This window comes from Garra rufa, chromosome 20 (genome assembly GCF_049309525.1).
Source record: "Garra rufa chromosome 20, GarRuf1.0, whole genome shotgun sequence".
In the NCBI taxonomy this organism is placed as follows: Eukaryota; Metazoa; Chordata; class Actinopteri; order Cypriniformes; family Cyprinidae; genus Garra; species Garra rufa.
In genome coordinates, this window is record NC_133380.1 from 14,413,026 (window position 1) to 14,427,458 (window position 14,433).

Sequence of the window (14,433 nt, forward strand, 5' to 3'; positions counted from 1 at the left end):
CAGCTACGTCGATAGCGAAGTGAACTTCTGGCCCGACCCCCTCATCATCGCTCCGTGTAATTGGGTAATTTGGCCATGGTCTTTCCCTAAGCTAGCTCCAGCCAGAGACTTTGTGGCTTAGCCAAGCCTGACAGTTCACCCGTAGGCGCAGTTATTGGAGAAAATCAGTGAGTCCTTCCAAACGCTTCCATTCGTTGCTTTGTCATTAAAATATTTTGTTTGTCAGCTGTCATTTCTTATGAAGGTTTATGAAAACTAGACCTGCCCCGTCTGGACATTGGTTAAAGGGGAAAGTGTTTGAAATATGTACTGCTCAGAAACCAAGTGCACAAGCCCATGTAATAAGCTATTTTAAAATCCATGCTCATGGCTCTTTCCATATCAGTAAGTCACGCAATATCACACCATCCTGCTCATAGCCATTTTCGCCCCAAAATTAGCATGCAAATACAAAGGCATATACAACCGCTTGCGAAGGAGGCGGCTACCGTAGCCGTGATCGGGTGGGAAACTGTGTCTCATTTGAATTTCAAAAGCGGAACGATTAACAATGCAGAAAGAAAAGATCGGACAAAAGAAGTATGTTACATCAACGTGCTTTGTACAACGCTGGTTCCAATTTACAACTTGTAATTTATTCTTTAGTCTATATTGTTTAAGCATTGACCCTATAAGCATGCTATTAAAACGCTGGCAGGAGTTAAGTTAGTTCATCTGGGAAAGCATTATTCTGTGTTTTTAGACAAGTTTAAGGTTCCAAGTGTGTGTGTGAGTGTGAGTGTGTGTGTATTTGTGTATATGGGCCATTCTACAGAATTGGTGCAAACTGCTGTCCCACAACTAAAAAACACACTTAAAAAGCATTTATGTATTCAAATCTTTGTTGATCTTTTTATTATCTGAATTATTGAAACCCACAATAATATTTAAAATATCAGTAAACTTAATATATATAAAATCATCCTTTAGTGGGACTGGCAACTGGGAGGTGGCTGTCCCGAACCCTAACCCCTAAATTTATACTTATAAAAAATGATATTAAAATTATTTTTGTATTGCCGTTTTTTAAAATATCTTTTTGATTTTTCACTACCGAAACACTGTATGTTTTAGTCCATTGGCTGAGACTGATTTTAACTACACCCCTGCATTTATGATCAAGAAATATTTATGTGTCACTCTCTCTCATAGCTACATAATGAGTAGATAGGCCCCATCATTTTGAGGTAAATGTGTTCAAAAGTATGAAAAATCTGTGTAACTTTAAAGAATGTTATTACAAAACACCATTTTTCTATAATTAAACACACTTTTTTGGTAGTTATTCACTAGCATTTTTTTAAACATGTATGTGTACAATTGTTTACAACTTTAAGCTAACCATGTGCTGATTAGCATCTTTGAGCTTTGTTTAAAAGTATCTAAAATTGTCACTATCAAAACATTTGGCGAAGCTTCGGTAGTGACATTTTTGTTTTCTAAGTGTTATTCCCATTAAATTGTCACTACCGTAACAATCGCAAATGAAACATGTCAGCATTGTTTCAGTATTCTTTATTTGAGGGAAATAAACTATTTTTTTAATACAGTCATGCAAATTTTTAGTATTTTAGTATGTTTTAGTAGTGTTTTAGTATGTGGGTTAAAATTCTGTAATGTGATGTGATCGTTCCCAAAACATTACTGTCACTACCGAAAATGTGCTGTGACGACCGAAACATGGGATGTTTTGTCAAAAATAAAGTATACTGAATTATCAGCTGATAGTGTTTGTTTCTATGTATATTTAAAAGAATGAATCCTTAAGTTTAAAATCAGTATGATCATCTTTTTGCCTTTTACAAAGAAAAATTGGATTCAGAATACGACAAATCTCATAAATCACACTTGAAATATTGTTAAAACTGTAATTGATTTGCCTCTATAAAACTTTTTTAATAAACTAGAAAAGTATATATTTACAAGGAAGATCTTAATAGGTCAATATAACGCTTCTTATTAAATTATATATTACTGTGTTTTAGTAGTGACACATTTGGGGATAAGACAAATATTCTAAAACTTTCTGAAAACACAAAATGAGAATTAACTGCACAATTACTAGAAATGTGTATCTAGGATATTATAGAATTTGCATACATACAGAATTAGTGGAAAAATATTTTTTTCAAGATGTTTCCAACTCTGAATGTGAACCAATTCTGTAGAATGGCCCTTATATTTAAAAAATCTTTTTATCTGTTGGTCCATTTATCTATTAACAAACACACACACATACTGTTGTGTTTTAAGTGATTTTCTAGCTCTTTAAGTATCTTATTTTTTTAGTCCGCTAAATGATTTGACATTTAAATTAAAATGCCACATATGAACATACGCTTGCCTTGCACCAATTTCTCCAGACTTTCAAAGCTCTTTATGGACGTATGGGTGCTAAGTGGAAGGGATTTTATTTGAGAGCTTCAGCTCCTTTTAATGACCTGTAGCTCTCGAGGCTTATCCATTCAAATCTCCTCCGGCGTAAAGATCCCTCGAGCGTGATGATTAAATTAAGATTCTTTAACAAGCACATCGAGGTGCAGCTTGATCTCTGGGAGAATGGTCCACGTGTTGCACTGGCAGACCACCTTACTGTAGGAATGTACCAGTTCAGATCTGAACCTGTCTTCATCATTTAAAGAAACAGTTCGCCCAAAAAGGAAAGTTTGCTGTTTGGATTCTCATTCTGATGGCACATGTTCACTGCAGAGAATCCATTGGTGAGCAAGTGATTTAACTTTAAATTTCTCCAAATCTGTTCTGATGAAGACACCAACTCATCTACATCTTAGATGACCTAAGGTTGAATAATTCTCATTTTGGGTGAACTATTCTTTTAACAGAAAAGTCCATATGGTACATTTAACAGATACATTGTGTGCTCAGGACCCAGGAACCGACTCAATTTCTAGAAGGCAAAGTTTGAGAGAAAGTGATTTCTTGGGGTTCAGGCTCCATCACAGTTTGGGAATTTTTGAAACTAAGTGAGGTCGCAGATCTGCTGGAATTTGTTCTTATCCTTGCTCCTTTATTTCCCTTGAGGCTTAGAGTGAGCTGCTCTGTCTTCCACTGAGATAAATGTACAGAATTGCCAAGTCAATTCTGTCAGTCTGACACAGTGATAAGGCCTTGGCCGATGCGGTGAGCAATTGAGCTGTTTTGTCTGACAAGAGCTAATTGAGACCTCAAGATGGACAGATTATTGAAAAGCACGGAATTGGTCCGGCGAATCATTTCGTTTTATGTTCCTAGAGTATTCCGAGGCCTAGTCATTCATGCTCACAGTCTTGTTTGAGCACTTGACAGCAATTGTTGTTTTGGGCACAATGCATAATTCATTGAGAGACTTAAAACAGTAAATGGGTTTTAGAAGCAATGTTGTTCGGAGAGCGCTGTGGGAAATTCTGATGTGTTGCTGTCCATGGTCCTGAAATCGTATTACTGCATTGTTGAAATGAAGAGTAATATCTAATGTGACATCACTGAATGTAAATGTAAAAGATATTTGATTGTAAAACAGCAACAGGACACGTCAACTCTGAGATTTTCCATTGTATATGACAATGAATACAGATTTGGCTATTATAGAGTTTCATTCTCCAGGTAATAATCACTGCCCTAGAGAGCTTTCAAAAGCCCATGTTTCTCATTTCACATTGAAATTCAATAAATCTGCTGGTACAGTCTCCAATTAAATGTTTTATCTCTTAAGGTAAATGAGGAGATTGGCAGGGAGTGCTAAGGAGTTTTATTTTAATTTGTCCCCCACTATGAAGGACTTAATTTCCCAGCATGCACTGGCATGCAAGATTGGATATCTCCTTATGATATTCCAAATGAAACATCTGTAGTTATCATTACCTCCTTTAATGGGGATAGAATGCATACTGGGATTTAAAATCAATGCAAACAAATACAGTATAATAAATAATCAAATGAAGTTTTCTCACGTTGATGTTCTGGATCTCACTCCCCTTTTGCTGCCTGTGGTAAGAAGAGTATCGACTGGTTAGATGGATAGACTGTGCAGTCAGTAGGATCCAGGCCACCTGCTAGGCAGATAGAGAGAGTGCTCAATAGAGCAGGACGTTCCCATCTTTATCCTTAAGAGGCGAGAGCTCTTCCACTTGTGATTCATGTCTCTACCTAAGCATTTTGATAAATGTGTTTTCAGTGTGTCGGAAATGTGATCAACTTTGTAATTATGCTGATTAACTCCCTAAATGGGGAGTAGGTATTTCGTTGCTCGGGAATTAGGTGCTTAGGTTTAATGTGGAAGAATTTGTTTCCCCATAAAGTACTTTTGAAATGGCACAAAATGTTTGCAAAACTTTGTTAGTATAGAAAGACAAAAACACAGCTATTTTTGCAAATGAATAAGGTCAAAGTATAGGTCCTCAAAAGCCTTTATATGAAGTTGCTGGCTAATTGTGTGTTATAGCTGTGGTTAGAAGGAGTTAGCTGAAGCGTCAGTTTATTTGTGGGGTAGGACTGCCATAGCCAAGCTGATTTGGAGACAAAATTAAACAGATGGCAAAGTGTCCGTGGCTTAAGTGTAATTAATGGAGCAAAAGAAGCTCTCCTTCACACGTCTGTGTGTGTGTGTGTGCGAAGTGCTGTTGAGAAGATCCGAGTTCAAGAATGAAAGAAACACTTTGACACATTGTAATTTTTTAAATTAAATTTTAAACTTGATACATTTTTTATTATTTTGCTTGTTTGATACTAGAGAATTGCAGATTGCCTTGAAGACCCAATCAGAGTTTTAGAGCTTTTTGTGTTGCTTCATATCTAGTTTTCACAACTTCGAATATTAGAAGAGAATAAGTAATATGAATTCTCATTTAATGTCTGATTATGCAAAATTAGTTCAAAATAAGCTTTCTATAGTTCTTTGGAATTTAACACTGCATGTAAATTTTATGACATTTTACTTCTTTTTTGTAACAAATGCATACTTTACAAAGCTAATGTGCAATTTTGTCTAAAACTGAAATACATCTTAGTTTAAAGTAGGGCTGTCACGATTCCTCAATTCATTTTGAGTATTCAATTTGAAAAAAATCCTGTATTGCATTTGCCTGTGTCGAATAACCTGGCAAAATACTGGAAGTGGCACATTCCATGGACGAAAATTCATGAAACACATTATTAGACCATTTTCAAGGCTTCATGATGGATTAAACACATTTAAAAATCACCATAAAGCATAATGCTGTTGTGAATTCACAAACGCTATTATTCAATTAAATATATATTTCAATATATGTGCTTTACTCATTTACATGCATTTAGGTTATGTATGTGCATGTCAGAGTGGCTCCGTTCACAATAAATGCTGCTCCAAACAAACAGTTATCATTTACATTTGTGGACTGGAGCATCTCAAACTCCATCTCTGCATATTGCTGTGAGTTTGGGTTTATTGTAATGTTCAAATGGGAACGCAATATCAATATTAAACAAGGTTTAGATTGCGCAGTAAAAACAATTGTCAGTCCATTGGCACCATCTGCAGCAAAAGGTACATTAGTTATATTGTTTATAAGACATTATGTATGTTTTGTTCAATAAAAACATATAATTACTTGTTTTTGATATTTGAGCTAATTATTGCTTCGTTTCTATTATATATAAGTCATTTTAAAGACTATTGTTCACTTAGGTGTATTTTTATTACTACAAAAATGTATTGTAATTATTCGATTACTTGATTTATTGTCAGAATAATCGGCTGAGTACTGAGTACCAAAATAATTGTGTGACAGCCCTATTCAAAGTGGATGCAATTTTATGATGTTAAGCAGTTTTACTGTGCTGCAAAATACTGCAATAAATTTGCAAAAGATGTAATTGTTTGTGATTTAACTGCCCAAAAATTGTTCTCTATTTATTTTTGCCTATTTGTGCTAATGTGTTTGTGGTCTTGTTATACATGCTTATAGAACTTGACATTTTGAGTGTTTTTCATTTTGTAGTCTTAAAATTCCTCATAACAAATGTGCGTTGGTTATTTTGAAGTGATAACCTTTGTTTCCTTAGCAACAACAAAACATTTTAAGCTGGCAGATTAGCTTTTGTCAATTAGTTTCAATTCATTCTGTAATAACTCTGAATAATACGATCTATTATATCATGGTACATGGTTTATGTAAAGCTTCTCAACCTGCTCTTCATGTCCCCATCACCATCTGGCCGTTTGGCTCTTTTTTTAAATGTGTGAAAATGAACATGTTCCAGTGATGTCTTTCTTTGCCTCTGCAGGATATCTGACCGTAACGATAGAGCCATTGCTGCCAGTTGTTGTGGGAGATACAGTGACTCTAAAGTGCAACTTCAAGACAGATGGAAGATTGCGAGAGATCGTTTGGTATAGGGTAAGTTGCTGTTTTTTGCATATGAGCTGTATTTCATCATCAGTGTACTGGTGGAATTCACAATCTGTTCTTTTGTTCTCTGATTGGACCTATTATTGCAATTTAACATGTTAACATTCAGCCTTTCAAACCACGTAATCTTGAGGCAGTTTCATTGCTTGTTAATTAAACGGCTCTGTGGAATATTTGCTTCTTATTGGTCAGATATTTATTATTCTTCACTGTTGTTTTTAGAAGTTTTCTGAAAGTTGTGAACAAATGTTCTTTTAAGAAATCTGGTCTTTAATAATGTTCTCAAAACATTACCACAAAAAGTGTTTTTTATACTGTACATCGTTGATAGAAGGTTTTACTTTTGAAACCTTACATGTAATGTTTTTTTTAAGGTGACATATTATGGAAATCTGACTTTTCCAATGTTTAAGTGCTATAATTGGGTCCCCGCTGCATTTGCCAACACAGAAAGTGTGAAAACGAACAACCCATTACATTTTTTTGGTAAGCCTTTCTCTGCAAGCTTGTGAAAAAACAAGCCGCACAGATTTCGCTCCCCTTGACGTAGAAAGGAAATATTTTTGCAATATTTCCATCGTAAATTCTTAACGTTTCGTCCCACAGTGCCGCCATTGTGTTTTCGCAAGTGACAACGGTGTACCGGTTCTAACGCCATGGCGAAAGTTTGAGCAAAGCATGCTCACTGTTTTGTCTTTGGGTGCACAGACGAGCACAGAACGCTATTTAGTGCATGATTTTAACTACACTGATTCAACCATTGGTATGCGTTAGGGAAGGGAGTATCTGTTTGTTTGACCAATAGCAGTCCGGGGAGTGTTTTGAAATCATTTTTACTGTTCTATTTGTTGACGACACTAGCACAGAAATACTTCACCTTTAATATTCAGCTGGTCATGATGGCTGTGTCTTAATGGATCCCAGCTGGATGCTTCACATTTTACTACCCACTATTAGTGTATTGCAAAGCAGTGAGCGTATGGATTAGTCAAGCATTTGCAAGAGACATTTCTGAATAAATTATACCGTATGTAGCTGCACAAATTGCTTATGCAATGCATATGAACAGACTGGCTGAAAATAAAAACTGTGTGATAAAGTAAAACCAACATGGACAAATCTTATAGCTGTGGATGTACCATATATCAATACAGTGCATATCTGTGTAAGAGCAAAACACTGTCTTTGATTCAACCTTCTGTTCACAAATGCGAAACATCTACTGTCTCCAGACTTGTCTTTGCAAATGCTGACCTTTCCAGACAGAACAAAAAGAGATTAATAGCACTTTACATATTAGCTATAGTCTCATACATCATACTGAATGCTTAGACAGTCCCACTGAATCAGTGCAGGTTCCAGGAAGCTTGTTTGTTGTTACAAGGTCTCTTCCCTGCGTGATTGGTTGTTTATTGCACAGATGAAAGTTAACTTCGGTGGTTTTGTTGACAGAAAAATAAGGTTATTAATGATTGAGAATATATTTTTGTGAATATATATTCAAAATCTTACCTTAGATCCTCCTCACAGAGTGCCTGTTGAAATGGCAAAAAGCACAGGCCTATTTGCAGCAGTGATAATGAAGGGATGCAGAGCACGCACTTCTGATTGGCTTAGCAGCTGAGAAGAAATGTCTATTTGCACATTGACAACCGCAATTTAAGGGAAGCGCCTCTGCGGGCAGAGCTGTCAAAATCGCCTATTGGCGTCTGATCAAAACCGCAAGGTGGTAATACGAACCAACCCGCTGTCTCCTATGACTGCTGATCATCACACGGCCTAATACATTATAAATCAATTATCTGCGCTTGGCTGCCAAAGTTTCTTTAATCTCAGGCTTTTATTTGACTAAACTGTCGAGTTCTCGGTTTTCACTTGTGTTGGAAATGTAACCGTGGTTGATATCCACCTTCGGGATTTACAATATCTAATCAACAGCTCTGGCGAGTGACACAGAGGCTGTTTGAATAAAAGATCGCAGCTGTGGGTTCTTCATTACGGGGATGCTGTTATCTTGACGGGTCCCGTTTGAAGGTTTTGTAATGCACACCGTAGTCCGTTTTCTCCTTTAAGATTCTCTGTCGAGCTGAGGGGCTTCCTCTGCTGCTCAGATAAAGGATATTGCTATGGAGAGGCTCTTTAAGCAGTGCTGCCAGAAAGCACTCATGCCAAATTGAGGCGTGTTGCCTGATTGGAGGATTCGTTTTCGTCTTAATAGCTGCCTCTGCTTCAGGTCCATGACAACAGCAAATCAAGTTTTGAGTGGAGTGTGCATTTCAATATCCACTGGCGTTTTACATGCATAATATGTGATGAATCAAAGCTGGTTCACACCGCTCCAGCAAAACCTAATAATTGTTGGAATGTGGGGTTTGGTGGGAAAATGCAAAAAATGATTCATGAAAAGCTTCATGACAAGTCTTAAAATATAGGCTAATTATTATTGCACTGCTCTCTTGAATACTGTATTCTGATTGGCTGGTTGCTGCATAGTTGTTAGATAATTTTGAGCAATTATTTTTTTCAACTAAAACTAAAATAATTGAATATCCTTTTCATGAATTTACATAACCTAACTAAAAAAAATAAATAAATAAAAAAGGTTACAAAAAAATTGCTTTAAGCTAATTTGCAGATAAGATAATGCAATAAAAATAATATTTATGTACCACCAGTCAAAAGTTTTTGCACAGTAAGTCTCTTCTGCTCACCAAGCCTGTATTTATTTGATCCAAAGTGCAGCAAAAATGTTAAAATTGTGAAATATTTTTACTATTTGAAATAACCATTTTCTATTGAAATATATTGTAAAATGTAAATTATTCCTGTAATTTCAAAGCTGAATTTTTAGCATCATTACTCCATTCGCATGATCCTTCAGAAATCAGCAAATTCTGATTTGCTGCTTAAAAACATTTCTTCTTATTATTTTATTATTTTTATTATTATGTTGAAAACAGCTGAGTAGCTTTTTTCAGGTTCCTTTTGATGAATAGAAAGTTCAGAATATCTGAACAGTTATCTGAAATAGAAATCTTTTGTAACATTATAAATGTCTTTATCATGACTTAATAAATAAAAGTATTAATTTCTATAATAAAAAAAAATATTCTGACTCCAAGCACTTTGAATGGTGAAGTGTATAATGTGATGAAAGCTTTTTTATTTCAGATAAATGCTGATCTTTCTATTCATCAAAACATCCTGATAATAATAATACAATGTTTCTTGCACAGCAAATCAGCGTATTAGAATGATTTCTGAAAACTGGCTTAATGATGCTAAAAATTTAGAAATAAATTAGTTTTTAAAATATATTCAAATAGAAAGCAGTTGTTTTAAATAGTATAAATTTGCTGTATTTTGAATCAAATAAATGCAGGCTTTTCTTATTGTCCAAAATCCTTTGACTGGTAGATGGTAGTGTTTTTTTTTTTAAAGATGAATCCAAACAAAATGTATTAAAAATGTGGACAAATTGAGAGCAGTTCTCTTTTAAATTATACTGTAGTATTACAGTGTGTTAATGGGTTCATGTGCTGATTTTAGTAGAAAATGTTTTTCTTTTTTTTTCATGTTAAAATAGATTCCCTCAGGTTTATAAAGTTCTTGAGCACAAGCTTAGAAAGTCAAGAAGAAGCCCACCTACCGCACTCTCTATATCTTTAGAAGTTAAAGTATGAATGCAAATAGTAATCCAAATGCATAAAAGCTTCCAGAGTAAGTGTGATATTGCAGAAAGGCTTTAATTAGCACCCTGTTTCCCTGTCAGACCATTGGAATGGGCTTTCATAAAACTACAGCCAAACCTCTGATGCCTTGATGATGCTCCATGGGTGATGCTAAAAATAGATGCGAAATCACTTTGAAGCTCTTTTATATTACGCCCATGAAGCTGGGCGAGAGCTTGGAATCCTGGGAAGGCCCATGGAGAATTTTCCTCAATGAAACGCCTGGCAGTTCATCTCACGTTGTGCTTGTTCTGATTATGTCATTCTAATGAAGAGATACCCTCGGCCCCGTCCCACCGGGCAGCTCGGCGGTGACGGCTGCTAACGCTGAGTTTCCGCCTGACTGCCTGTTGAGTGCCACTCTGAATTACCTATGATCTCACCAGATTAACCCTCTCTTGCTCATTACTCTGTGTAAAAGTGCAGGTTTACACATGCTGGGCTGTGGTTTGCTCCCGACAGAGGATGTTTAACGCCGATTTGCCCTCAGGACACTTGCAAATTAATGCCTTGTAATTTTATATTACACTGAATGGTTTGCTGTGATGGAGCATGCAGTTTAAAAAGGCTATGCATAAGTAATAGCTACTTTTTATTAGTTAGTTAGTTTAAAAACTATCTAATAACTTCTCAATATGCGCTACCAGTTAAAAGTTTGAAATCATTTGTTTTTTAATGTTTAAAAAAGAAAAAAAAATCTCTCTTATGCTCACCATGACTGCATTTATTTGATTAAAAATACACAAACACAAACTCTAGTGTGAAATAGTATTACAGTCTAAAATAACTTTTCTAATGTAAATGTAATTTATTTCTGTGATGGTAAAGCGGAATTTTCAACAGTCCTTACTCCAGTCTTCAGTGTCACATGATCCTTCAGAAACCATTCTGATATGTTGATTTGGTGAATTAGGATTATTAATTATTATTGGTGCCCAATTACTAATAATAGTTCTTATTATTATCAGTATTAAAACAGTTTTGCTGTTTAATAATTTTGTGGAAACAATGACACATTTTTTCAAGGATATTTAGAATAATAAAAGTTAAAAAGAAGAGCATTTATATGAAATAGAAATCTTTTGTTGCAATGTAAATGTTGCTTTTAGACAATTTAACGCATCCTTGCTAAACAAAAGTATTATTTTTATTCTTATTTTGGCAGTGTATCACAGTTTCCACCAAAATATTAAGCAGCAAAAACGGTTTTCAAAATTTATAATAAAAATACATATTTCTTGAGCAACAGATCAGCATATTAGAATGATTTTAGAATAGATTTTAGAATGATTTCTAAGGATCGTGTGACACCAGATCAATTGCTATCACACAAATAAATTTATTTTTAAAATGTAATAAAATAATAAAACATTTCTGTTAAAAAGTAATTATATTTTACAATATTACGGTTTTTACTGTATTTTTGATCAAATAAATAATAACTATGCTTAGTAAGCATAAGAGACTTTTTTTAAATTTTTAATAAAAAAAAAAAAACCATAAACTTAATTCCAAACTTTTCACCTATATGGAAACCCTTTTTTTCCCCCTCAAATTCCATTTTCCAGATTCCATATTTCTGGATTCCTTTTTTTTCTTTTCGCATTTACATTTTTTTAGATTCTGTTTTAATGTTTAAATTACATTTTATTAATCAAAAAGCATTTCTATTTAATTGAAATAATGAAACACAATTTAACAGAAATTGATTAAAAGTTTTTTCCTCAAAATCAGTTTTAATTTTTCTCAAATTCTGTGGATTCTGAAATCCATTTTAATGGTTTCATTACATTTAATAATTATATGTATGTATTTTTATTTTCTTACTTTCTTTTTTTCATAAACACTGTGTACATAATATTCATGCTAAATATTCTTTAAAAAATAATGTTTTAATAATAATTTTGTTATTATTAGTTCTACTTTCTTACATTAACTAATATATTTGTCACAATTTCTTCAAGTTAAACCAAACTTTTATTTTGACGGGTTGCTGTGAAGACCTTAAAGTCTCGGTTTGTATGTGATATGACGATAGTATTTTCTCAAAAGAAATGGTAAAATGTTCATGTTTTTGTATTTATCTACTTATATATTGAGGCAGCAGAGGCTAAGAACAGTATTCAGTCTGCGCCATTCATTCACAGAGACACACAGAACATGCAAGATTCATATTTAAATAGTGTTTTTGTAGCTTAATATCCACAGACACTAGTCCATATTCAGTTTCGATATATGTGTACTGACTGACTTTTGATTTATTCCTCCAAAATTTGGCAAATTCCATGACATTCCGCATTATACACTAATTTACTGTACATTTTTATGACTTGATTCTGCGATTCCGTCCGCGTTTTTAACATTGTGAATATCAAGGGCCCTACCTGATGTGTTGTTTCTATAAGTAACAGTGGTAAGTGAAAACTGTCTGATATTGCAGAGTCATGAACATAATGCGTTTTCAAGGTAAGCCTTCACTGAAAAGCTATGGACATCATCAAGCAACATTGCAGAAAGTAAGGTCAACCTTTAACTCTCATGTGCACTTCCTCGGAGTTCTGGCTCCCACTCAGCTCTAATATTCCGGACACTTTGGTTGTTCCTGGCTTAGTTTGTAGCCCACGTCTCCGCAAATCCCATTACCACTATTGACACTGAAGCACACCATTACAGTATGCAAATTACTTTGCTCTTGGCAAGATAATGCAGCTTTAAGGAGTGGAGGAGTGTGCAGATTAACACGCCTGTCTTTCGGACCACCATAGCGGAGCGTTACCTCAACTGCTCCTGTTTGTTTGTTAGCGCTATATGTACTGTCTACCGCAGAGGACCTTTTGACCCAGAGGTGGTGATCTCAGACTGAATAACAAAACGGTTTCTTAACATTAAACCTGTGAGGCGCCGCATTCCGATTCCTGGTTTGAGAATTCCTGCACTTGGTTGCTATAGTAACAGAAGTGTCGGATGGAGTCTGTGTGTTCTCACTTTGTGTACTTGGTGCACTCCTATGGGGCTCCCACGTGCCACTCTTTCTGCTATTTTAGAAGCCCTTGTGTAATTGTGTCATGCAAATTTGCTCCTCGGCGGGAAAAAAAGCTCTTTAGTCTTCGCCGAGTGTTGCGCGGCGGAGCTAAAAATATTGTTTTCTGGATATTTTTACCCTCCCACGACTCTAAAGAATCTAGATTGCTTTCTGAAGGCGGTTCTTTATGCTGTGTAGGCTGTCTGAGGTGAAGGCTGTGGAAACAATGTGATTATTAGGGTTTTCGTTTTCATTAAAGCCTGAGATTAAGGCGCTGAGGTGAGATGACCTATGAAATGACAGGAAACATGCGGTTTTCCTCCGTTAACAAGGGTTTAATACTCTGAATATTGCACAAGTTGCAAATTATTGCCAAGTAACTCAGGCTTATGAGGGTAATACAGCATATAATGATAATCAAACAAATGGTCCACGTAATTGTTTGATGTCCTATGATATTTACGCCGAACGTGGCTCTGAACAGCTTTAAATCAATATTCAGATGTAAAAAACTAAAGAGCAAAGATGCTTACTTCTTTAAATCTAGTGTAAATCCACACAAGCAAACTCTCCAGCGCAAATGATGCTCTAAATGTAATGTTTCTGTCTAATGAGCCCCTAAAAGACCGATTTGGCTTCGGAAATTACTGCCACTGAGATTGTGTTATCTCTGAAATGAAAAAAAATTAAATGCTGAAATTTCTTCTCAATTAGTTTTTTAAAGCCCTCTACCTTCGTTCATTAAATGTACTGTGGTTTTTGTCGAATAGATGGTGAGAAAATAAAAAAGTAATAATTAGAAAACCAAACAAACCAGAGTTTGTTCGCTACAGTATTTCGAGGTGGATTTCAAGATTGTTTAATGTTCCTCTCAGAAGCTATGTCTCATTAAAATGCATTGGTTTAATGCAAAATTCTGATCATCCTATGTCAGAGTTGTTTTACCAAGGAAATTGCATCTGATGTGTTTGTGTGCAACATGCAAATTGCAACATGCATTTGTCGAGAGGCACTGCATTTCATTATGCATTGGCTGTTTTGATTATGTCAAGTGTGTATTATACAGTATGCAAATAGGATACTGTGTACACACTCAACAAAGCTATAATTTGTTAAATAGTTGTACTGTCAGACACGTTTTTGTATTGTTTTTTCATTTTAATTAATTAATTTGGCATGTATTTATTTTTTATTGTTCATTATTTGGCTATTTTTAGAGGTGTGTATTTTGGTGGTTCTTTATTTAGCAGCC

At 35.0% G+C, this 14,433-nt stretch overlaps 1 protein-coding gene across 2 annotated transcripts in view; it reads left to right on the forward strand.

Moving 5' to 3' along the window:
- Nucleotides 1–14,433, forward strand: part of igsf21a (immunoglobin superfamily, member 21a) — a 309,045-nt gene that overhangs the window by 106,333 nt on the left and 188,279 nt on the right. For both annotated transcript variants that reach the window (XM_073826190.1, XM_073826191.1), the window contains exon 2: nt 6,304–6,416. In XM_073826190.1, the coding sequence (XP_073682291.1) occupies nt 6,304–6,416 (113 nt within the window). The remainder of the gene's footprint in view (nt 1–6,303; nt 6,417–14,433) is intronic.